Genomic DNA, 26049 nt, shown 5'->3' with positions numbered 1-26049 from the left:
CAGCTGCTAAGTGGTTGAGATGGCACTATATTGTCCTGTTTACCCCAAAGGGACAGGTAGCTTATTTTAGGGTTTTCACTAAGCTAAAATGCTGATTAAATTGGCCCACTTCATGGTACTAGGAAATAGACACTAGTCATTTGTACCTGCTCATCTGACCCATCTTTGCAATCCTGATCCCCATCACAGAGCCATTGCTTTAGGATGCATTCTCCACTTTCATGGCATTTGACTTCATTAGTATAGCAGTGCACTTCTTTGGGGACTGGGCAGTCTTCTTCGTCGGAATGGTCCTTACAGTTGTAATTTCCATCACAGTGCAAGAAATAAGAAATACACTGTCCGCTTTTGCACTGGAAGTGCAGGTCATTGCATTTGATCTGAGCTGCAAGCAGATAATAATGTTTAACCTTCCCTTGTTTCATGCCCTCCCTGAAAACTTACACAGACAGCACGAATCAATTAGTAAGTAACAATAGCTTTAAAACCTTTCAAGAGCTTATAAAAGGAATGCTATTTACCTTACATGGAGGCCAACCTCTCCCCCCCCCCCCCCCCCCCCCCCCCCCATGTCGGAACCGGCGCGCCACTGGAGGACAAGTAATACGCGCAGCAAAAGATTTATGTTCCCTGTTTGACAATGACAATGTAATACTGTGTTTCCCCCCAAAATAAGACCCTGCCCATTTTTTGCACACAAAAAAGGCACCTGGTCTTATTTTCGAGAGGAGGGAATGTTGTCCACTGACTCACCTCATTTGTGTGCATCACCCCCGCCTCCTTTTCACTGTCAGGAACTACTTTTGCAGCCAGCAAGGCTTTTCTAAAGGCTTTATAACACAGCTCCGGATCATGGCTTGCAGGCCTTGCTGGCTGAAGAAGAAATGGGTCAGCAAGGCATGTGTCAGGGTGTGAGAGACCTGGTTGCAACTGTCCGAAGGTAAGTAGGAGGGCAGCTCCACCCCCATCCTCATCCTAGCTTAATTTTTACCCTGGCACCCTGGAGTGGATGAGGTCTTAATTAGGGCTTATTTTGGGGGGAGTAGGGTTTATATTTCATGCACATGTAAAAATCAAGCTAGGATTGAAACTTTCAGGGTAGATCGTATTTTGGGGGAAACACGGTAGTATCTTTAGAATTTTTAAAATTCTAAAATTCATATTCTACCAGGGTAGATATTTTCAGTAAACAGCCACTTTACCAATCTATAAAGGAGACATGGATAAGAAACCTATGAATCTGGGAGACAAACTGAATTCTGAAAAATAGGGAAAAATCTAGTTGCTGAGATTATTGTAACCTCATCTCAACCTGTTCCAACAGGTAAAGAAATTCTAGAGGAAACTAGAAGTGGTGCAGCCAGGAACTTGATGGATGTTTATGGCCTCTGAAATTTCAGAATATTGAGTTTAATGAAACAGATCTTTACTGAGCCTAAACCATTATTAACATAAAATAAAAATATTTATTGAAATGGTTTTGAAAAACATACAAGAAACTGGGAATAGAGAATTGGAGTATCTCAAATGGCTTCATGTCTTTTGGGGTCTTTAAAAAATATTTTTAAAAGATTATCTTTCTTTATAGGCTGGAAATAAAACACATTTGAAGAAATTTAGTGTGCATATTATGGATTTGTCTAGCAATTCTTCATTGGTCAGACATTACTATCGAACACTAGGTCCTCAGAAGGAATTTACAGGACAAAGATGTTAATCAGGGGTGGGATTCAAATTTTCTGTGGGCGTGGCTTAGTTAGCCATGTCCACCCATGGCTTGGTGGTTATGTTATTGGCTGGGTGTGGCCAACTCAATATCACTCACATCGAGACACGCATCTCCTCGCCTGGCTTCTCATGACTGTGGAGATGCTGCAACAGTCGTAAGTGTGAAAAACAGTCATAAGTCACTTTTTTCAGTGCCATTGTAACTTTGAATGGTCACTCCACATAAACAAAGTACCAATAAAGGAGGGGAAAAAAACTCCAGAGACGTTCCTGAGACAGGAAGTCTAATCCTGCTAAGAATGTAATAAGAGTTAATGGAGAGGCAGTTTCTGTAAGCAACACCAAAATGTTTCCTTCCTGCCTTCCTTACAGGATTAGGCCAGTAATTTCTTCTATCAACGGTTCTCCGAACTGCTTAGAATGTTAACAACTGGTTCTAGTGAATAGGTGCGAACCGGTAGAATCCCACCCCTGACGTTAATATGGTTTAAAATGCTATCCCCCCAAATCTGGATTTTCTCAATTTGTGAAGAGTTTATAATATACTGAATTTGAATTATTACTCCAAAAAGGTGTTAATACTTTTTGAAGAACATTGTGTCCAAGATTTCAAAAACTAACTTAATGAAATTTGTCAATTCTCATTGTTAAATTAATTCTGTATCAAAGAGAGGCAAGGTACACAACACAATTTTTTGCAACGGTAGGATAAAATTCACTGTTATAAATATTGGATAGCAAAATTGGGAAAAATATATAATTTTAAAATCTGAGAAGTCTGGTATTTTTGTTTTGTTTTTGTTTACTAGGCTTTCAGCTAATTTTTCCTATTATATTTTAAAACATATTTACTTTGTAATAGTTTGCTTTTTCTTAAAGTATATATTTTTGTGAGGTAAACAATTATATAGAATACATGTTTGTCCATGTATATGCTATAAATATGAAATATTTTATAAAAATGTAAGTGTAATATTTGAAAATTTCAGTAAAAGTAATAATGACTGAAATTTTGCACAATAGGAGATTCATAAATGACAGAAACACATTTTCTTTGTATTTATTAATATAGGTGAACATTCGAAGATGTGCCACGAAAGACTTCACACCAAGTTAAACTGACTGTGGTTTCCACAAGGCAGTCTGTGATTGTAGAGCAGGTAGGAATTAAACTTGGTGTGGAATCTTGGGTGTGGCACATGCAGGAAAAAATAAGTCATGTCTTAGGTTGCTTTTGTGGAGATGGTGTGTTATGGTATGGTTAGAAACCAGGAGACTGAGTTCTAGTGCCACCTTAGGCTTCAATCAAGCTGGATAGCCTTGGGCCAGTCACTTTCTCTCTGTCTTAGGATGTAAGCAATGGCAAATCATTTCTGAAATCTTGCCAAAAACAAAAAAAAAAAACAACCATGTGGGAACTAGTCCCAACAGTCTCCAAGAGTCAACACTGACTCAAAGGCACTAAAACAACAATAACAAAAAAAAGGTTAACATGAGACAGGAAAGGCTGTCTTCACTGTGTGTAACTAAGAACCTGATATAGGAAAAGGGCTTCTTCCTCCAGAAATCTGAGTCCTGAGAAATTTAGGCAATGTTAAGTCAATGTCACCACTTTAAATTTGGCTCAGAAACACATACACAACCAATGTAAAACTCTTTGAACCTTCAGACTAACTGTAGCTTCTTCCTATTGGTTTATTTTTTCCAAGACACCCCAAATAGAGACTATTACCATAATCTAGTGAAGAGGTTATTAAAGAGAATCACTCTTGTCACTAGGCTGAGAATGCTGGTACTGCAGCTAAACCGAGTAAAGTCTCTCTATACTACTAGAACCAAGCAAGTTTCAAGGGACAAAGCTGGATTTAAAAAAAAAAAATCCTAATCTGTTCCTTCATGGAGAGAATAAACCCATCCAATACAGATTATTTAGCCACTTTAGCCCAAACAGACTCTCATCTTGTTGGGACTCTTATGTTTATTAGCCTACCTCAAAGCTTGACTACCTCCAGCCACTGACCTGCCCTCACAAGTTTTCATCTAATTCAGTGACAAGGACAAATAGAAATAGGTATTCGCTAGCATTTATGTTGTGTTTGCCCCAATCTCCTAATCATTTAGCCAAGTAGCTTCAAATGTATTTCAAGGGATTTCCTGTTTATTCCAGCTACAACCCACCTAGAAAGCCAATAATCCAAAAATCATTTGTTCCTTCTTATATATCTGTCTTTCCTGCACTGGCTTACCACAGTTTGTTTCATCTGCCTCATCAAGGCAGTCTGGGTTCCCATCACATAACCAACTCTCTGGTATACAGCGAATGTTGTCATCACAACGTAAAGCACACAGGGGTGTTGCCATCCAGCAGCTAGATTCATCAGAGCCATCAGCACAATGTTGTATCCCATCACATTGGTACTTCTCATTTATACATCTGTGGCCACTGTGGCACTGGAAGACTCCTTTAAGAGAGACACATTACAATTAGCCCTATCTCCAGGCACTTCTAGTTACACATTTGCAGGTTCACAATACTAGCTGCCATGTCCAGTAAGAGCAGATTTTAACATTTTACATAAGTCTGGCCTTGCTGCAGACTTAACCACATTTATCAAGGTTGTCTATTTCATTAGGTTAAGAGTTGCTCTGTTTGCTCTTATAGTGCACGTGATGCTATATTTGTCTTAATTGCTACTTGACTTAGGTTATTCCCCAGACTTGTGGCATGTCCTCATATAAATTCCCAAACAACAACAAAAACTAAAAAGTTAAGATTAACAATAACATTAACACCAAGTTGTCAAGTAATAGATAGCTCCCAAGTATGTAGTGAAAGAGGACAATTTTCATCACCTTCCTACAAGCCAAAAGAGTGAGAACCATCCAAAGGAGGCAACTATTCCCAAGAGCTGGATAACTACAGAGAAAGACCTCACTAAATGCCTTGCCAAGAGGGAATCCAAAACATCCATTTGCAGGTTAATTGCACAAGATGATCAGATTCTACCCAGAAAAAATGACCCCAAAGTTCCCTGCATCCAGATCAAAATGTTGAATTGCATTTGGAACACACAGGCACGCAATGCAGTGCCTATTCCTTATGTTCCAAGCTTCCAGCTGCAGGCAAAATGCCTCAGAACAAAACTGATAAAAATAACAAAAGCCTACTTTGTTCAAATGTTTAGTGTCCAAACTGTGAATACCTGGGTTATTACAGAACAGGGAACATTCCTCTTCATCAGATCCATCCGAACAGTCATTGTCCCCATCACAAATGTATTCGTGGGGAACACACCTTTTTCCATTCTTGCAAAGCAATTCTCCCCACCCACAGACGAGAGGCGTCACGACTTTGGCCTTTGTAGTAAATGTAGAATGTAGAACAATAGATGCCATTGCTGTGGTGGTAGATGTAGTTCTGGGCATGACTGTCATCCATTTTGTCTGTGGAACTGCTCTAGTCGTAGTATGAGGCAATCTAACAGTTGGATTTGAGACAGGAACCATTTGTGTTACAGCTAAAAAAAAAAAAAAAGTTGAATTGCAGATAAAAAGGTTACCTTCACAGTTCTTCATGTGTTTATGTATTTAGATAGTGTAATATTTCTTATATTTGATAATGATTTTTCTTCTTTTCTATGGGAAAAGTGGACTAGTTGCCTCAAAACACAGGAAAGCTCAACCAATATGGGTCATATCATCCTTTGAGTATTTCAATCCCCTCAAAAGATTGAAAGGTGTTACCAGCCTCCATGTTAGAATGAAAATGTTTTACCTATGTTTTTAAGGATCAGCCATTTAAAAGAAAGAGTTTACTTTGTTTTCTCTTATTTAAAAGGTTCTGTAAAACTATAACATTACATCATTGTAAGGTAGATTACATAAAGACACTATATATCAAATAAATTAAGCAAAATCAAAACATATTTTATACACTGAGCAAAGACAGTTCTTGGATTTACTACAGAGGAATTGAGTCTATCATCTGCACCTCTATAACTGTCTGGTTTGGTTCTGCAACCCAATAGGACAGACACAGACTTCAGAGGATAATTAGGACTGCAGAAAAAACAATTACTACCAACCTGCCTTCCATGGAGGACCTGCACAAGTCAAAAAGAGGGCTGTGACAATATTTACAGACCCCTCATATCCTGGACATAAATTGTTTCAACTCCTACCCTCAAAACAATGTTATAGGGCAGGGGTCCCCAACCACCGGGCCGCGGACGGCACCGGTCCGTGGATCACTTTGCACCGGGCCGCAAAGAAAATAAAAATAAAAATAAAATAAAAATGGCGGCTTTCTTCGCCTTTGGTGAATGCTGCTGGGATCAGGGATCAAGGACACAAATGAAAGAAGGGGAGGGAGGAAGCAACCAAAGCCTGTCCTGCTCTCCGGCTCAGCGGCTTCGGTTTCCTCCCGCCTCGTTCCTCTCTCAGTCGCTCTCTCGCTCCTCCACCAGCCCAGGAAGAAACTGCTTCAAAGAAGCCGGCAGGGTGGCTTTCCTGTCGGCGCAGCTCCCGAAGCGCCTGTTCACCCCCACCCGCCACCAATCAATCCAGGTTCAATCCAGTGCTCCGTTCTGCCTGCCTGCCTGCCTTCGTTTCTGGTTGTTTCGGAGCAGCTTCGGCTGAGAATAATAACTATTCGCCTCTTTTTCTCAGCCGAAGCTGCTCCGAAACAACCAGAAACGAAGGCAGGCAGGCAGGCAGGCAGAACAGAGCACTGGATTGAACCTGTGGCAGCGGGTGGGGGGTGAACAGGTGCCGGAGGAGCTGCGCTGACAGGAAAAGCCACCCTGCCGGCTTCTTTGAAGCAGTTTCTTCCTGGGCTAGTGGAGGAGCGAGAGAGCTGACAGAGAGGCGAGGCAGACACCTGAGGGATGAGGCTGAGGGAGGGAGGGAGACACCTGAGGGATGAGGCTGAGGAAGGCAGGGCCGAGAGGCGGGGCTTCTCAGCCGTCCTGCGGGACTTGTCCTGAGCGCGGAGACAGCCGTGGGCCGCCACCGCCCAGCGCTCAGTTTTGAAGGCGCTCCTCAGCCAGGCGCAGTTCCTGAATCTGCAGCTGAAACCCTCCGTTTTAAATGTCCCAATAAAGAGAATATCTGTCGCTCAGGGTTGCAATGAGGAGGCATTGGCGCTCCCTGAACTTGGTGGTTTTGCTGGCAGGCGTTTTATTACCCGACTAGGTAACAACACCAGATGTTACCTAGTCAGGTAATGAAACGTCTGCAAGCAAACTGCTCAAACTGAGACTCCTTCCCCCGGTCCTTGAAAAAAGTGTTTCTGCGTGAAACTGGTCCCTGGTACAAAAAGGTTGGGGACCACTGTTATAGGGCACTGCAAACCAGAAGATCTAGACACAAGAACAGTTTTTTCCCTGAAAGCCATCACTCTGCAAACAAATAATTCCCTCAACACTGTTCAACTATTTACAAAGTCTGCACTATTATTACTGTTAATCTTCTCATCACTCCTTATCACCCATCCCCTCCCACTTGTGACTGTATGACTGTAACTTTGTCACTTGTATCCTTACGATTTATATTGACTATTTCCTAGTATGATTCGATTGCTTATTGTACCCTATGACTATCATTAAGTGTTGTACCTTATGATTCTTGACGAATATATCTTTTCTTTTATGTATACTGAGAGCATTTGCCCCAAGACAAATTCCTTGTGTGTCCAATCACACTTGGCCAATAAAGAATTCTATTCTATTCTATTCTATTCTATAGTTCTGCAGCACAGGAATAAGAGTTTTTAGCTATCAGTTTACACAATTCTAATTATTATTAAATTATTATTCTAAAAAGTTACTAGTAAGAGATAAAAGATTCTTATTATGAGTAAACAGCAAAAACATTGGCAAAAAAACCCATTATGGATCCATTTTCCATTCTTGTTTATATACTGAGGGTTATTTTGGTATGGTGGTTAAACATACCAGGGTAGAAACTAAGAGACCGTAAGTTCTAGCTCTGTCTTAGATACAGAAGTTGGCTAGGTGATTTTGAACCTTGGCAATGACAAATGACTTGGATCTTGGCTCAGACTTCATAACTATAATTTTTAATTGAGACCCAGAAGAGCTGAGACTACAATCAAAGTGGTAGGCTGTCTTATAATTTGATTCTCCTTTTTTTTAAAAAAAAAAATCTTCTCAGAGTTCTCTAAAGATGCTATTCTCTTCCAGGAGCCACAAAGGCCACAAAACCCAAGAATCTGGCAAACCAAAGCAAAGGTCAGCTCTAAGTATCTGCCACTCTTCCCTGAGACATTTAGGTATGGGCTGATCCTGCAGAAATTGCTTTAGCATATAGAAAGCTACCAATTCAATCTGGCACCAATACAATCCGTCCTACTGTCAAACTCTCCAAGTAAAAGATTTTTGCTTGGAACTTACCACTTTTCAAATCTGTGTCAAAGACAAACAGTGTCTTTTTCACTTTAGCTACTTGCACAGTGGAGGCCTTCATTGACTTCCTGTTCCAGACCGTAAGTGTTGTGTCATTGAATGTAACCAGGTAAGGCCAATAAGCAGCTGCCACTCCATGGGTCCAGCCATGCTTCAGATTATATTTCCGATGGGTGATGGCATTCAGTACATTAAGCACTGTGATAACAAAAAGGAGTGCAGATGTTAGAATCCCTTTGTGACAGGTAGAAGCAAATACTCTAGATATATATCTCCTTTCAAGAAGCAATTAGTCTAAATTTAAAGCCCAAACCAGTGGCCAGTACTAACATTTTCAAATGAACATTGCAATAAAGTAACTTAGAAGTATCTAGAGCAGTGTTTCTCAACTCTGGCGACTTTAAGACTTAAGAATTCCCCAACCAACAAGCTGGGATGTGATGGGCTAAACGGCTTATTCTAACTCTTACCAGAAACGTAACTTGCTCTATAGCTAGTCAAATGTAAATGCATTTGAGAAAATCAAATTGAAATAAGACAAATTGTAGGCTTCTACTGCATTTCTACAGAGTTTCATATTTTAGCCAAATCTCCATAAATAATAATTCTGTTACCCATGTCTTCTGAAGTCCAGAAAAAATTGCATGAACTTATATCCAGAACTAATGGAGTATCTTCTGTCCAGGTCTTATTCCACACGTCCTTGATTTGCCCACTTTTCAGAGGATGGAACTGGATGCGTTTGCCACTTTCAAGCCAGAGGAGAGATGCCCTCTGCCAGTCTATGTAGAGCTGCCATATAATATTCTTGAGGGCCGCATGATAGAGAATCTTTGTCACCAAGCCAACAAATGTAGTAGTCTTAATTTTAGTTCTGTCACAAGTTAACCAATAAAGATCTCCTGATGGTATATCAACAGTTGCTGCACAGACTACAAAGGGAAGAAAGAGGAAATCGGTTTTCTTTCCTTCATAATGCTTCACTAACTTGCTGGATAGAAAATGGTCATTTGCATTTTCTGTGCAGAAAACTAAACTTTAAACATAGAAGATGCCACTAGTAGAAAGAGGCCGAAGCTATTCAGATTTAAGATTCTTCAACAGGCACAGACATAGAGCTCTAGAATCTGTGGAAACTAGTTCTCTCACACAAGTTAATATTCTTCTTGCCAGATGTTTCTCCTAGTTGGTTACTGACTAAGAAAACATTTTTGCAGTTCCACTGCTATCTCCCAAGCCACATTGCCACCACCATCTACTACTTCCTACGTTGCCATAATTCTGGAATTAAGGCAATGAATGCTCTGAATGTGCCTGGGCTAATAAAACAGCTTTATGCCTTCCTTCTGGAATATGGATTCCTTGATTAGAGAGGTCAAACTGTTAGTAGTGGCCGAACCAGCTTTTAGCGGACATTTGGTTAACTCAGGAAGCTAAGCAAGATGAGAGAGAGAACGTTTGGTGTAGTTGTTTTTAAGGCATCAGGATAGAAACTGGGAAACTGTAAATTCTAGTCCCACCTTAGAGACAAAGCCATCTGGGTTTGGTTGGAAGTTGGGGGTTCAACATAACAAGCATTCAGGATTATTTTCATTTAGTTTATCTAACGACAGAATGAATAGATTAAAACCAAACATACTATGCATATTAACTGATGCCCTTTCCTTTGTTTCATCTAAAACAGGAATAGGTCTTGACATTTTCACCTCCAAAGCATTTTAGAGTCTGACAGTTATTTGTTGATACCCTAAACATAACCTTTGTGTAATTCTCAAGTCTTTGACCCAATGATAAGAACTGTGATACTTGGAATCAATATGGCCTCAGATTTATCTCTACAATTACTATTCTAAAATGTAATAATTCATAATCCAATCATCATATTCCAATCTTGTCTGTGGGAGATGATGTCTGTGTGTTTAGTTCAAAGTTTCTGTGCCTATTTTGATTTTTTTAATTCCTCAATTAAATTCCTAATAAATGGGCTGTATTTCCTTTTTTGTCCTAAAAATGTTTTATTCATGGGAAAGATTAGAACAAACTCTCAGGTATAGATATGGTGATTAAAACATACAATCAGCATGCTCAAAATTCAACATCTGTTTTTCAGGTTACAAATCTCCAGTTCTATCATATTAGCCTTCTCTGCCAATATTCCACATTTGGAAATTGGTGTGGAATGATCAGTTTCTTTTTTTCCAAAAGAATGCAACAGATAAAATTACTTTAAGTTTAAACCAACTTTGGCTTTTTAAAAGTACTTTCATCCTTAGCAGTAGTACAATCTGTCATGTGCATAACCCCTTCAAATCAAAGGAAAATTAAATATGAAAGTAACTTCCTGTTGTTATATAGGCATCTACCTCGATTTCACCTTCCTGCTTACACAAGATGTCAAAGCCAAACTTTCCTGTGGAGGAATGAGTCCTTAAGTGGTTATAGACTTCAGGGACAAACTCTTCTACATAATTCTACAGCAGAGTTTCTCAAGTTCACCAGCTTTAAGAGGTATGGATTTCAACTCCCAGAATTCCCCATGCTGGTTGCGGAATTCCGAGAGTTGAAATCCCCACCTCATAAAGGTTGCTGAGCTTGAGAAAGTCTGTTCTGCAGGCTTTTGCTCTCTGTTCTTGGATGTTCTTATACACAGGATAAAAAATATTCCTAATCAATCGTGAAACTGGAAAACCTAAAAAATGTTGGCATAAGTAAAAAATTGTGGACTTTATGGCATTGCACCAGAAAATCTATAATACCCAAAAGAGTAAACTACTGAGAAATCTGGTTATGAATATATATTCTAGCTGCCCAGAAACATTTATTTTTTTGTGGTTTTAACACTGATCGGATGCAGTTCTTTTAGATGGTTGCTAATAACCTGTAGGTTATGTCAAAATATCAAGGCTTGGAGTAATTTTAACACTAAGAGTAGTATTGTATTTTACTTATACCATTGGATAGTGCTTCACCTGGTGAGTTTGTAGGAATTATTAATTTTGTCTTTGTTGCTATATTGTAGCGCATCAGTTCTCCTTTATCATCAATCCAGTAGAGGAATCCTCTTTTCCAATCCATGTCCTGAAAATAGATTATTTCTGGCCATTCAGGTATCAGGGGTTGATGCTGCTGAACTACGCCTTCTGGTCCAATATGCACTTGGAAAATTTCATGGTCAGTAGAATACACAACTTTCAACTCTGTAAAAGTACATATATGAAGAATATCACTTTGGATACTAACTTCATCAGTCATTCAGGCACCAAGAACATTCACTTAACATTGCACCTAAGAATCACAGTAGCTTTTGGCTTCCTATGTCAACAGCTACCTTAGTACTTCCTTGAATGGAGAAAATACACATGATGGTCTGGTTTCTATATATAAGCCATTCTTCAGAGGACTTGAAAATAAAATTTTATTTTATTAAAATAAATTAAGACATGGATAAACATATTCTAGCTGTTTATATGTATTTGTCTGAAGGTCTGCTTTAAGTCTTATGACAGCTTGCAAAGACTAGCTACTAATTTTACTGCCATTGGCTTTTGATATATTAAGATAAGAGATGACAAAACTACAGGAGATCAAAAGTACAATTGGATATGATAGGTGGCTACCCAAACCATCATTAACCTATTTCTTCTCTTTCAACAGTTAAAGCATGTTCAGTGTCTGCATCACATCACAACAGCTGACGTCTAAAATACGATGCTTGTATGAGTCTCAAAACTAGTATTTAAAAGGTCAAGAGAGTGTTCCACCAATCTTCAAGGGGCTTATGGTCTTTCCAGTTGCATCCAAGTATTATAGACCTACCTCCACATTCACCAGTAGCTAAGAGAAAAGTACCCTTTGGACAGGCGCATTTGTAGCCTTTGGAATGAACTGGTGACAAAAGACAAATGTGGCTACACACTCCAGGTAAACATGCATTTGTGTTATCTAGAAATCAAAGGAATATGTTAGCATTCAAGACTAATTAACCTCTTCTCCAAACTATGTAATTATTCAGCATGGCATGTGAATTAGGGCTGTACGGTGCTTTGGATTCAAAGGAAAAGATGCTCCATAGCAGGGGTCTCCAACCTTGGCAAGACTTGTTGACTTCAACTCCCAGAGTTCTTCAGACAGCCGGCTAAAGATCTCTGGGAGTTGAAGTTCACAAGTCATAAAGTTGCCAAGGTTGGAGACCCCTGCTCCAGAGCGTATGTGCAACACTTGGCTACAATGTCTTAAACCAAATATCCCCCCCCACCCCCAAGATCAACCTGCAGCTACTGAAGGCAGCAATTCTAGGAAAATATGCTGTTTTTAAAAAATTGCAGACATACAGTATGCAATTAACTACTCTGAAGCAAATGCTGCCTTCAAACCTAAGTCCTCCACAATTCTAGCATGAACCCAATAAAGACCTTTCAATCTTTGGTGCAAATGAAGTTGCTTTAGATATATCTCCCGGCTGATATATCTCTCCTCTCTTCAACCTCCTCACATGTTCCTGATTATCTCTTAATCCAATCACCACTTCTGTATAATTCTGCCCAAGCAATTTTTTTACAATTGCTTATGAATTCTTACAGTGTATTCCAGAAACACCCATGGGGGAGAGAATGTAAATTATTTGCCTTACTAGCTCAGTTTGCCAAAGAAATCAACTTACTTAGTGACTGCTGTAGCTCATGCAATACTGTGAATGAAGAGATCGAGTTGTTCAGCAGTATACCAACACCAGGTGAGGTGCGAGATGCATAAAATAAGTGTGTTGCAGTGCTCCAGAAGAACAGATTTTCAAATACAGCAAGTCCTAGGGGATCCTGATATTTCAGCATTGTATCAGGGAAAGTATATCTTCCAGAACCATCTACCTTTACTGTTTCGATGGACTAAAAAAAAAAGCAATTTGAAAATAGCATTCAGACTTACAGGGCTATTACTAATTGTTTTAATTAACTAGCCATGTTTTCTGATAATCAAGGCAATTCTGTATGGCATTTTTTCCTCAAATTCTCCAGATCATGTGGTTTATGCATTGTAGCCCTCTATATGGATTAATGGTAGCAATTCAACCCGAGCCTTAACCCTAATCCTTTCATATCTTCATTTGAGGACAATTCTGCAGAGGATTAGATCAATTCAGTAAAACATTTTTGCTTCTGAACAGGCATTTAAAAGAATTGTTCAGCCAGATTGTTTAGCCTTATGCAGCAGGGATTGTTTTTAAATTCCCTGAGCATTTTCCAAAGCAATCTAAAAAGCCAAATAAAAATACTTTTTTAAGATTTTCACAAAGTTTAGTATCAGTGGGAATATAGCAAGAATAAGAATCCTTTCAAATTGATAGCCCTCTGAACCCTTCGTATAAGTCATGTATAAAACTCTCTATACAGATTGTCATTCTATGACCCCTTTGCTTGGCTCCCTAATTAAATAGATGTACTGGAACAAGTTTTAAAATGTTATGGTTTCCCTGAGCAGAAACATCAAAAATTGATGTACAGTATGAAATGTTACTACAATATTACATTTAATTAAAGAATATAAACACATTGTTAGGATTTGGAGAGAGAGAGAGAGAGAGAGAGGGAGGGAGGGGGAGAGGGAGAGGGAGAGGGAGAGGGAGAGAGAGAGAGAGAGAGAGAGAGAGAGAGAGATGCAAACCATAGGTAGCTTTGAATTTGGGATGGGCTAAATTGCACACCTTTTTATACATACTGATCCAATACAGTCTACCAGTGATGTAATCCAGAGTCAATCCCACGGGCTCTTCAGCAATTAGTACCACAAGCACATGCCTGTCTGATCCGTCCATCCCTGCAGCTTCTATTACAGTCCTGCCCTTTTCACCACAATTCACCCAGTACATGTATCTGTGATAAGACAAAAAACCAGAGCAAAATGCTTCAAGAGCAGTAGTCTTGAAATGTGACTCTGTAATCTCTCATCCAGTTTGCTCCCACACATGAAGAATTTACACACTCTTAGATCAGGATCTTCTCTGGAGCTGAGCAATACTATGTAATATGTTGTACAGTATCACGGGGACCAAAAGTTATAAGAGGTGAGTTAAACCTTTTATCAAATTTCTGGGTTTAAAAATTTCTGAAATTACACTACAGGCAGTCTTCGACTTATGACTACAATTGAGCCCAAAATTTCTGCTGCTAAGTGAGACATTTGTTAAGTGAATTTTGCCCCATTGTACTTGCCACAGTTGTTAAGTGAATCGCTGCAGTTGTTAATACCCCAGTTCTGAAGTGAATCCAATTTCCCCTTTGACTTTGCTTGTCCCAAGAGGTGATCATGGGCCATTGCAGCCATCTTAAATATACACCGCAACTATCCTAAGCATGACTCAGTTGCCAAGTGTCCAAATTTTGACCATATGACCATGGGGACACCACAATGGTTATAAGTGTGAAAAACAGTCATAAGTCACTTTTTTAGTGCTGCTGTAACTTTGAATGGTCACTAAATGAACTGTTGTAAGTTCAAGACTAACTGTATGTAAAAATTTGGGATTCCAGCCCTAAAGGCTTATGGAATTTCTGGAGAGAATGGTGAGATCTTACTAAATTTGATGATCTCTTGAAACTCTGGGTATTTTTAATAAGTAATTTGGGTCTTGGAGATGTTTCATGGGCAGGCTTCAAATAGCATAGTACCGGCAGGCTTCGTGTATGCATGAAATTATATCACTGTTACAACACTGTAAATACAATAATGTCTATTCTGAAACTCGTACCTTTTTTCTGGAAATGTAATCAGCTGCTCCGGCACCAGATTTTTCTCTAGGATCTTGACATAGCCCCTACCATCATTCAAACCAGTAAAGATGGCATGAGGAAAATTGCTGGCCCAGTATAACTGCCCTGTGAACCAGTCTACAGAGATGCTGTTGATGCCACTGACGTCTATAGGCAAAATTAGAGAAATTCAAGAAGACAAAATATGGGAAGAGACTAAGTTTTTGTTAGTCCATCTGTAACTTGTAGGGTGCTATAAACACCCTACATAAATAATCTTCTGTAAGAGTTCTTTACATCACTTCTCTCTGGGGCTAAGGTGATCTCTGTGTAATGTTTTGCTTGCTATTTCACCTTCCTGTAAATTCAAGTTCACAATAATACGTAGCATATATTCCATTTAATGGTTACCCATAATATAATTCATCAATGTAATCAATGATTAAGTCTTCATCAATGGTCATCTTCTATTATGCAAAAATTGGGGAAATTTACTCAGTATTGGAGAGAGTGAAATATTTTGGGGCTCTTATAGGTGATTAGGGTTAGGGTTAGGGTTATAACGATTTATGCCATGGCAAGCTTTGAGACACACACTTTGCATGTTAAATCTCAACCTCCTCAGAAGGAAAAAAAATCCTTAATTTTTACTCCCACATATTCCAATAGGCTCTAGGAATTGTGTTCAGTTCTAAAGGAATTCCACACAACTCTATGTGAAAGGACAAACTGAGGCACAGATGACTGTAGAAGTAGTCTTGACAGATTTAAGGTTCATCCCAAAGGAAATTAGGATTCACCTAGAACCGAAGCTGAATGTTGCTTTTGCTAAAGTATAGAGGCAAAAATAGAGTATATACAGGGTTAGTTTTTGATTCTGGAGTAAACAATACCTGCAGTAAACAATTTTACCTGGATAAAGAATCACCTCACTTTTTCCAGACTCGTAAATATGCAGTTTTTTATCTTCACCAACCCAATAATAGCTTCTTCTTAAGAGGTCATAAGCAACAGAGACAGGTTTTATTTTTGTAGATACTATAATCTCCCGGTGGTGTGTCTTTAAATCCAGGAGATCAAGACCTTGAGGGACAGCTAGTAGCATTTTGGTAGCACCATCTGAAAAAAAAAAAAAAGAACTCTAATTACCTTTGCTCTAAGACATAGTCAAACTCAGACATCCCAATCTGAAGCCCTCTGATCTAAGCCGGAATTGCACCTCTTAGAACTCTTAACCAGCCAACAATATATAGCAATTAATTGTGTCTCAAATTACTTGTAAATTCTGACTCCAGTGAAACTAAGAAATCTCATTTTTTCAGCCCTTTAGACTTACCGCATGGCAATTGTACGGTACACTGAAAGCTTACCTATAACATTGCAAATGGTTCCATGGAAGAGTTCATATCCTTCAACACAGTCACAGGTAAAAGAACCTAATGTGTTCTTGCACAATTGATTACAAGGGCTGTATGCTGTTGCACATTCATCAATATCTAGCAAAGAACAAAACACACTGTTGAAAGTTGCTATAAATTGTAAAGGCAGTTACATCAAAAGTTTAAACATTTATACAAAACAATAAACCTGGGAAGATCCTGGAAAAAATAAGCAACAGATCTGCAAACACCTAGAAGTAAGTAAAGTTATAACCAGAAGCCAACATGGGTTTGTCAGAAACAGATCATGCCAAGCAAATGTTATTTCATTCTTTGACAGTGACAAAATTAGTGGACCAGCGAAATGCTGTGGACCTAGTGCAATTAGATTGAAGTCAGGCACTTGACCAAGCAGACCACAACTTACTTCTTAGTAAGTTAGAAAAATATGGAATAGACAGCATCATCACCACCACCACCACATGGATTCGTAACTGGCTGACAATCTCCACTCATTGTGTAGTCTTTAATGGAACTACATCTACATGGAAGGAAATAAGCAGTGGGGTATCCCAAGATTCCGTCTTAGGCTCAGTATTCTTCAGTATCTTCATAAATCAGGGGTTACCAACCTTTTGGACCTCAGGGACCACCAAACTCATAATTTTATATCCTGAGGACCAGAGACCCTGGGAAAATCCCCAAAAAAGTCTGCAGGAAAATTCCCCACGCCATTTTCCCACTGATCTATCATTCTTTATTTGGGATCACAGGATACCGTCTCCAGCTCTGTTCTCAAGGGGAGAGAGACTTTTGGCTTCATGCAAGGAAAGCAGCAGAAGCAACAGAAGTCTTTCTTTCTCTCCCCCAAACTCTGCCAGAAATGAGTCTTTGTGAGACTTGTCACGCCTGCCCAGCCTCTTGGAGCAGGATGCCTTGCAGGGTCCAAAAGACTCATTTCTGGTGGAGTTTGAGGGAGAGAAAGAAAGACTCTTGCTGCTTTCCTTGCATGCAGCCAAAAGCAGAAGAAGAAAGAAGCGGAAAGTAGCAGCCTGGTGGCCAGGCCAGGCATGTGGGGTGCATGGGGCAAGTTCCCCCCCTCCGCCCTTTCCCACCTCCCCTCACTACCTTGTGTTGTTCACAATGCAAGCGAGGCAAGCCTCGTGTTCCTGCGCAGCCTGGATTAATTGCTTTGGGGGTTGACATTTCTCTGCGGACCACCAACATTTTCTCACGGACCACCAATAGTCCCTGGCACACTGGTTGGCGACCACTGTCATAAATGATTTAGATGAGGGAATAGAAGTGGAACTCATCAAATTTGCAAATGACACCAAGCTGGCAGGAATAGGCTAAAGATCCAGAAGGATTCTTGACAGACATCAACATTGGGTCCTATAAATCCAGTGTAAAGTTTTTAAAACCAAATGTATAGGTATAGATGGAACTCATGGAACCTGGCTCCACAGCAGCAATTGTGAGAGGGATCTTGGAGCCCTAGTAGACAATCACTTAAATATGCGCCAGTAGTGTGCAACAGCAGCAAAAAAAAAAAAAAAAACCAATGCAATCATAGGTTGCATTAATAGAGGAACAGAATCACGATCATGTGACATATTAGTACTACTTTATAAAGCCTTAGTAAGGCATGCTTGGAATACTGCATCCAGTATTTTGGTCATCAAATTATAAAAATGATGTTGATACTCTGGAAAAAGTACAGAAAAGAGCAAGAAATATGATTAGGGAGCTGATGACTAAACACATGAAGAACAACTGCAGGAATTGTCTATGTCTAGTCTAGAGAAAAGGACGACTGGGGTGACATGACGACAACGTTCTGATCTTTGAGGGGCTCCACAAAGAGGAGGGAGCCAACCTATTTTCCAAAGCACCAGAAGGCCAGGCGAGGAGCGATGGATGGAAACTAATAAAGAAGAGAAGCAACCTAAAACTAAGGAAAAAAATTTCCTGACGGTGAAAACTATTAACCGGTGGAACGAACGGGTTGCCTTTAGAAGTTGTGGGTGCTCCGTCACTGGAGGTTTTTAAGAGATTGGACAGCCATTTGTTTAGAATGGTATAGGGTCTCTTGCTTGTACAAGGGTTCGGACTAGAAGACCTTCAAAGTCCCTTGCAATTCTGTTATTCTGATGCTATTGTTATTGGCATAGTTTAATTGCCTAACACAGGGGTCCCCAAACTTGGCAATGTTAAGACTTGTGGACTTCAACTTCTAGAGGAATTCTGGGAGTTGAAGTCCACAAGTCTTAAGGTTGCCAAGTTTGGAGTCCTCTGGCCTAATACATTAGAAAATATAGTTTCTAATTTTTAGTAAGTTCCCATTTCCACTTTAAAAAGTTCAGCTCACTGAACTGCTAAATTTGAGGCAGTTGCATAAGCTAAAGTAGTCAGTTCCTCAGTATATATTTGTTATAATTTACAATTGAGAATATCTATGAGTCTAGCTCAGGGATTGTCCCTTTGCATTCATACCCGAACAGTTGTGACCATCAGCAAGAAGTTCCCAGCCAGCAGCACATGAACAATTGACACCCCAAACTGTCTCTGTACATTTCTCCATGCAGCCACCATTATTCAGAGAGCACTTTTTGCCTAAAAAAATAGAAGCGAGAGTTACTCCCCTGTTCAAGCCTTTGATTAATGAAAAATAATATTAGCAGATCATGCTGTGAGGGTTTATTACCACAAGACCAGGGTTCATCAGTGCCATCCAAGCAATCTGCATCTCTATTGCACATTAGAGATTCCAAAATGCATTTCCCTTGATCACAATGGAACATTGTTTCGGGGCAGTGAGCTGTATTCCAGAAATTAAAAAAACAACAACGTTTATATATGGAACTTCACACTGATTGCAAGTCAATCTGTCACCAACAGAAATTCATATATCCTTTTCTTGAAGGCTATAACCTGTTTTCTCCAAGTGAGACTCACACAGTATGTTCTACACATAAGCATGTTCCAGTTGAATAGTAGGAAAAATGGTATATTTTGAACAAGAACCTATTAACCAGGGGCGGTGGGGGGCAAACTTTATTCTACTATGAATATTTAGCCAGATGTTCCCCTTTCAGATATATCCGAATTCCTGCTTTGAATAGAGGATGGGACTGGACAGACAGACAGACTTCCTTTCCAGCTTTGTGACTGTGGACAAGTACAAAACAATTTGAGCCTAGTACAATCCCCATGTGCTTGGAATGCACTTTCCAGAAGCTTTACATTAGCTGGTCCCCATTGATGTTCACTAATGATTCATAACATCTTCTGGAGTCATCCAATTATCACTGCACAAAAATAACAGTAAAGAGAATTGTCTTCACATCACTTCATTGTAGGCAATACAATGAAAATGCTCTAAGTCACAAGTGGGAAAATGGCCCAAAACGTCTATTAGCTTTCAAGGAACAAATGATACAACTGTGTTTTTAATTCCTTGGCACGGGCATGTATATGTTAATCAGACAGATCTACAACCCAAAGTACTGTAAGGATCTGCCTCAGTTACTTTCTCAAGAAAGTAAAACTCTTGAAGCAGATTTTATAATCCAGCAAGTGAAGTTTTTCACATAAGATTAGTTCAAGAGCTGATCTCATAACTTACATACTTTGGGGGCACTAAGTAAGATACATAGTTTGGGTTCCTGAGTTAAATAGATTGTTGATACCAAGTCCAGTTGTTGATAATGCTTAAGAATATGATGCAATTACCAAAATCATTTTATTAGGATTGCTATTCCATTAAACACATAATAGCTTGACAAGATACAAGTTACTGATATTTAAGATGCACAGTTAAACCTAATTCTGGAGAATAAAACATTGTTACTTTTCAGCTGCTTTTTCACATCAAGTATTGTCTTTGGCCTACTGTTTTTCAAAAAAGAAATGCCACATTAAAAAAAAAACCTAGTTTATTTTCCTGCAAAGCATGAGTCCAAATCAGCCACTCAGTCTGCTGTATGGAAGACATCATAGTGTATATTTCTAATTCCTCTGAGCGATACTGAAATTTGTATATAAGGTATCTGCCTGCAATATTTGCAGATAATTTTAAAAACTGACCATGTTTTTGATTAACCAATTTATCAAATATAAAACCCTTAGAGCCCATGGGTCTTTATCACTGGGCTCTGAGGATTTTATAGTTGATAAACTACTTGGTTAATCAGATACTTGAGACATTTGAATATGGGGCTAACTGTATTCTACAGTGCCAAATAAATGAAAGGGGTAAACAAACTATGAATAGTATTCATGACTTGACTATGTGCCATCAAGTTGATGTGGACTCTAGAAAGTTTTTCCAGGAGGATATGTCCCTACCTTGGTCTTTCAGATTCTCCAATGGTTTACCTATTGCCACTGTAACTGAGCCCATTCATTACATAGTCAAATGAAAAAAAATACTCTTATTAAAATAAAGCAGTAAAATACATCCACAGTGGCCTCTCCCACCATGAGGAAGGAAGAGAAAGGAGCTCAACTTTGGCTTCCCAGGCCTAGGCTGGCCAATTAAATCAATACATTTATCTCTGTAGAAGGAATATTCAATACTAAAGTTTATAAAATTCACCTCAGGAGAAAGACAGGGTTTTGTTTGTTTACAACATAAAGACATTAACAATAATGGGAGCAAAATAAATTTAAGGTTATTACTGTAAAATACTGCCTTATGTTGTTTGAGGTTTATATATTAGAACATTGCTTCACTTTTCTTTGTTATGTAATTGTGTAATTAATACCATTTGTAATAGGTTGCTTATATCCCTCTTATGGTTTGTCACTCTATAGCAGTGTTTCTCAGCCTTGACAATTTTAAGACGTGTGGCCTTCAACTCCTAGAATTCCTCATACTGGCTGGGGAATTCTGGGAGTTGAAAGCCACCATGTCTTAAAAGTTGCCAAGGTTGAAAAACATTGTTCTGTAGAAGGGGTGGGGAACTCCGAGAGTTGAAGTCCACAAGTCATAAAGGGGCCATCATTCCCCACCTCTGCTCTACAGGAACCATATTGGATATGCATTCTTTGCTACAATGAATTAGCTGGATTTGTATACATTCATGGGTAGATCAAGTTGCTTACCACAGAATTCTTCATCCGAGTGATCCCCACAGTTGTCAATGCCATTGCACTTCCAGTCTTCCATAATACAGACTTTGTTCTTACACTGCCACTGTTTGGCTAAGCAGCTACTGGGTGAGCAGTTGGTTTCATCTGAGCCATCTATGCAGTCCACATGATTATCACATACATCCCATGGATCGATGCATTGATTGTGGCTCTGGCATGGAATTTTTTTCTCTGCACAAACTACATTAAAATTACAGTATCAGAAAAGACAAATTTCCAACCTCCTCATTCATTATATTTCTGGCATAAAGTGGACTGCCTTGATTTCTGTTTACTACAAAGCAAACTTTGTAATGGCTACATTAGAGAGGTCTATACCTCTTTCAAAATAGGTGAGGAAAGTTCCTTTTGCCTGTCCAGGACAGCAAAAAGAGTTTTGGAACTGCATGGACAACCCAAACACTGTATTATGTATATGCAGGACCCTATAGTTAGTTCTTAGTATTTTTAATTAAGGACCGCTGCCGTGTTTCTCACAAAATAAGGCCAGGCCTTATTTTTTTTTGACCCCTGAAAAAACTGGTAGGCCGTCTTTTCGGGGGTGACAATTTCCTCCCCCACCTAGCGCGGCCCATACGCATGTACCTCGCCGCGAGGCTGCTTCTATCGGCCGACAAAAGCTCCCCGAAGGCAGAGTTCCCAGCTGCTTCAGGGCGTGGCGTGGCTGCCCGTGTCCCCTCGCCATTAGGCAGTCTCTTTCAGGCGATGGAAGCTCCCCAAATGCAGTCACCAGCCACTTCGATCGGCTGGTAGAAGCGGCCTCGGGGCGAGCGCGCGCACACACACACACACACTCCCCTCGCCACGAGGCCACTTCTTTCAGCAGACGAAAGCTCCCTTGAAGGCAGAGTCCCCAGCCACTTCGGGGCAAGGCATGGCTGCCCGTGTCCCCTCGCCATTAGGCAGTCTCTTTCAGGCGATGGAAGCTCCCCAAATGCAGTCACCAGCCACTTCGATCGGCCGGTAGAAGCGGCCTCGGGGCGAGTGCACACACACACACACTCCCCTTGCCACGAGGCCGCTTCTTTCGGCAGATGAAAGCTCCCTTGAAGGCAGAATCCCCGTTTCAGGGTGAGGCATGGCTGCCCACATCCCCTCGTCTTTAGGCAGTCTCTTTCGGGCGATGGAAGCTTCCCAAATGCAGTCACCAGCTACTTCAATCGGCCGATAGAAGCGGCCTCGCAGCGAGGGGAGTGTGTGTGTGTGTGTGCTCTCCCCGAGGCCGATTCTACCGGCCGATCGAAGTGGCTGGTGACTGCATGTAGGGAGCTTCCATCACCCGAAAAAGACTGCCTAAAGGCGAGGGGACACGGGCAGCCCTGCCTCGCCCCGAAGCGGCTGGGGACTCTGCCTGCAAGGGAGCTTTCGTCTGCTGATAGAAGCGGCCTCGTGGCGAGGGGAGTGTGTGTGTGTGTGTGCTCACCCCAAGGCCGCTTCTACCAGCCGATTGAAGTGGCTGGTGAGTGCATTTGGGGAGTTTCCATTGCCCGAAAGAGACTGCCTAAAGGCGAGGGGACATGGGCAGCCATGCCTCGCCCTGAAGCGGCTGGGGACTTTGCCTGCAAGGGAGCTTTCGTCTGCTGATAGAAGCGGCCTCGTGGCAAGGGGAGTGTGTGTGTGTGTGTGCACTCGCCCCGAGGCCGCTTCTACCGGCCGATTGAAGTGGCTGGTGACTGCACTTGGGAAGCTTCCATCGCCCGAAAGAGACTGTCCTAAAGGTGAGGGTACACGAGTGGCCATGCCACACCCTGAAGCGGCTGGGGCCTCTGCTTTCAAGGGAGCTTTCGTCTGCCAATAGAAGTGGCCTCGCGGCGAGGGGAGTGTGTCTGTGCGCTCGCCCCAAGGCCGCTTCTCCTGGCCGATTGAAACTCCCTTGAAGGCAGAGTCCCCAGCCGCTTCGGGGCGAGGCATGGCACACACACACTCCCCTCGCTGCGAGGCCGCTTCTATCGGCCGATTGAAGTAGCTGGTGACTGCATTTGGGAAGCTTCCATCACCCAAAAGAGACTGCCTAAAGACGAGGGGACACGGGTAGCCACGCCACGCCCTGAAGCGGCTGGGGACTCTGCCTTCAGGGAGTTTCTATCGGCTATCGGGGTATTCTAGCCTAGGCTACCTGCAGGGCACTCCTAAAGGCAAGTTTTCTCCCCATCTCCCCCGCCCTTCCCCCACCCATTTCTCTTCACCTCGTGTAGTTCTAACAAACAATGTGAGAAATAGCGGGAAAAAGCATGGTTTGAATAGGCCTAAATTTTGGCGGCGGGGCTTAATTTCACCTCATGCCTAGAAATCATGCTGGGCCTTCCTATTGGTAGAGGCCGTATTGTTGGAGAAACACGGTAGTAGGACATTGAACACAATATCTTTGCCTCCAAATCCTTGAAAAGATTGGGCTAGATGACTTTGCTATGCATTATATAAAATTGTTCTATAATTTTTTTAAAAAAACCAAGAGATCTTCTATGTTCACGTACAAGACTACTGAAGTGATCTTTAGAGACAAATCTATTTTCTTTGCTAAGGGATTTTCTTTCCCAATCTTAAAACTTTTTTCACACTTTTTTTCCTTTGAGAAATGTTGTGTCTTAGTTTTCCTAACTCCTAACCAACATAGCCAACATACCTAAAGGATATCACGCTGAAGAGGCCTGTATTATCATCTATAGCTAACAATACACCTTCAGGCCAAAATTCCAGTTGCAATTCATGTCCCTTAAAATACCATTTACCCTCACCTTCTTGAATTGAATATGCTTTAAGATGTTTAAGAAGTAGCAACCAGAAAAGTCACAAAGAAAGGGCAAACTACTTTTATTTTCTTCACAAGAGTCACAATGCTGGACTCTTGATCCAAGGTTCTAAATGTAAGTTAGCAGGGCAGAAGTAGCCAAGAGAGGCATGAAGATAACTCCCTCAGCAGCCTACTTTAGTTTCTATAAAAGGGAAGTCCTTCTAAAACCATCTCCCCAGCAGCCGTTCAGGTTAAACTCAAGATTAATAACAAAAACACATGACAGACCCGAGTAGCCAAGATTCAGAACAAAAATGGACAAATTTCAAGGGGAGAAATTAATTTTAAAAAACCCTTAAGTTATTGCTTAGATTAACACCCTAATTAAATCCAAGAAACAACTGCACTTCTTTTTGATGACATCACTGTGTCATCACCCTTCCTTCCTACATTTGTTGCCAAGGAGAAATTGCCCACTGATTGAGAAAATTCTTGTTTACAGTTTGTACTAAGGGGATTCCAATATTGTAAACATTAATACTGAATGCATTAAAGCACCACAGACATGCATTTTGAATACTTTTCCTTGGCATGGGAAGTCTTAATTTTCTTGCTTCTATACAATATCCTGGGGCAGCAGACCATGTTTGCTGGTTTGTCATCACTGCTATTTCTTAGTATTTTTCTACGTAAACTGTTGCTCTGCTCTGTTTTTACAGTAACAGAGGGTATACCATGCAGGTTCTATGCTGAAGATTCAAAAGCTAAAGTCATCACATCCACCATAAAGCAACTCCTAACATAAAGATGATCTTTTCTTTCACACAAGTATCTGTCTGCAGAATTATTTTTACAAACATAATTCTCCAAATTGTATTTTTCCCTCTACACATAGTTTAATCATATAGCTACCTGCCCTTTTTCAAATTATACCTTATTATCTGTCAGCGTGTATGCTGCTATTAAACATACATACCACAATTCTCTTCATCCGAGCCATCCAGGCAATCGCTGGTACCGTCACAACACCACTTAGCAGCAATACATCTTCCGTCTTCACATTGCCAGGCATTTGGATCACCACCACATTCTACCACTATAAAGAAAGAGGAACAAAAACAGGTTTAATAGTTTCACTTAAATTTGCCTCTAAGAACTGCTCTACAGAAACTTTCCCCAATAGGACATCCCCTGGTGGACTGGGACAAACAAAGCTATTCAGAATTCCCAATTCCTGGAGATGCTCTTTCCTTCATTTTAGTTCTGGGACTACCATTCTGTAAAGCACAGTGCTAATCTATAAGAGAGGATTTTCTTAAACAAGTTGGTTTATGAAGTAGTTACCACAATAGGCACGCCTCAGTCAAGAGATCAAGGTTAAACAGACTCCACAGTTCAAAGGGGAAACAGATCTCGTCACCAATACAATCCACTAAACTGCTCCAGAAGATGCCAGTGAGCAATATTACTTTATTTATTATTATTATTTTTATTTTGTCAAGCGATTATAAGATAACAGGTATAAGTATAAACATAGTTATGAATACATGAAATGGACACATATAAGAAAAATAAAAAGAAACGATAGGACAGGGTTGGTGTGCTTATGCACGGGTGTCATTACTCCAGGGGTGTCAAACTGGCTGGATGAATCACATGCAAAATAATCAGTCGTTCCATAAAGGCAAACTACTACACACATGCAACTGTGCCATAGGGTGGCATTCTGTTCCTGGCTGATTGCCCATCTAAAGTGCTCTTGCTACAAGGAAGCTGGAAAGGCCAGAGCTGTCTAATCGAGTTATGTTGGATGAGATGTACCATAGTTCTCAACTCCAGAAAGTGCAACTTATAGCAAGGCTGTCTACTTCCCATTCAATGCAAAT

At 40.5% G+C, this 26049-nt stretch overlaps 1 protein-coding gene and 1 long non-coding RNA gene across 2 annotated transcripts in view; one reads left to right on the top strand and one right to left on the bottom strand.

Annotated features, from left to right (window-relative positions):
• Window positions 1-26049, top strand: part of LOC148132408 (uncharacterized) — a 251800-nt gene that overhangs the window by 42324 nt on the left and 183427 nt on the right. The window lies entirely within an intron of this gene.
• LOC113415445 (low-density lipoprotein receptor-related protein 2-like) overlaps window positions 1-26049 on the bottom strand; it is a 51020-nt gene that overhangs the window by 20141 nt on the left and 4830 nt on the right. Inside the window, exons 4-20 of the mRNA XM_087953938.1 lie at window positions 25140-25259; window positions 21385-21612; window positions 18983-19096; window positions 18772-18891; window positions 16267-16392; window positions 15809-16015; window positions 14896-15064; window positions 13852-14020; window positions 12814-13036; window positions 11970-12095; window positions 11123-11350; window positions 8768-9085; window positions 8083-8351; window positions 5473-5503; window positions 4932-5246; window positions 3975-4190; window positions 147-385 (exon numbers count right to left, since the gene is read on the bottom strand). Of these exons, the coding sequence (XP_087810064.1) occupies window positions 147-385; window positions 3975-4190; window positions 4932-5246; window positions 5473-5503; window positions 8083-8351; window positions 8768-9085; window positions 11123-11350; window positions 11970-12095; window positions 12814-13036; window positions 13852-14020; window positions 14896-15064; window positions 15809-16015; window positions 16267-16392; window positions 18772-18891; window positions 18983-19096; window positions 21385-21612; window positions 25140-25259 (3218 nt within the window). The remainder of the gene's footprint in view (window positions 1-146; window positions 386-3974; window positions 4191-4931; window positions 5247-5472; window positions 5504-8082; window positions 8352-8767; window positions 9086-11122; window positions 11351-11969; window positions 12096-12813; window positions 13037-13851; window positions 14021-14895; window positions 15065-15808; window positions 16016-16266; window positions 16393-18771; window positions 18892-18982; window positions 19097-21384; window positions 21613-25139; window positions 25260-26049) is intronic.

Source organism: Notechis scutatus, chromosome 2 (genome assembly GCF_049901735.1).
Source record: "Notechis scutatus isolate UNSWTSFEM ecotype Mainland chromosome 2, rNotScu1.2, whole genome shotgun sequence".
Classification (NCBI taxonomy): domain Eukaryota; kingdom Metazoa; phylum Chordata; class Lepidosauria; order Squamata; family Elapidae; genus Notechis; species Notechis scutatus.
Note: the sequence above shows the minus strand (reverse complement) of the source record. Positions and strands in the feature narration are given on the sequence as shown.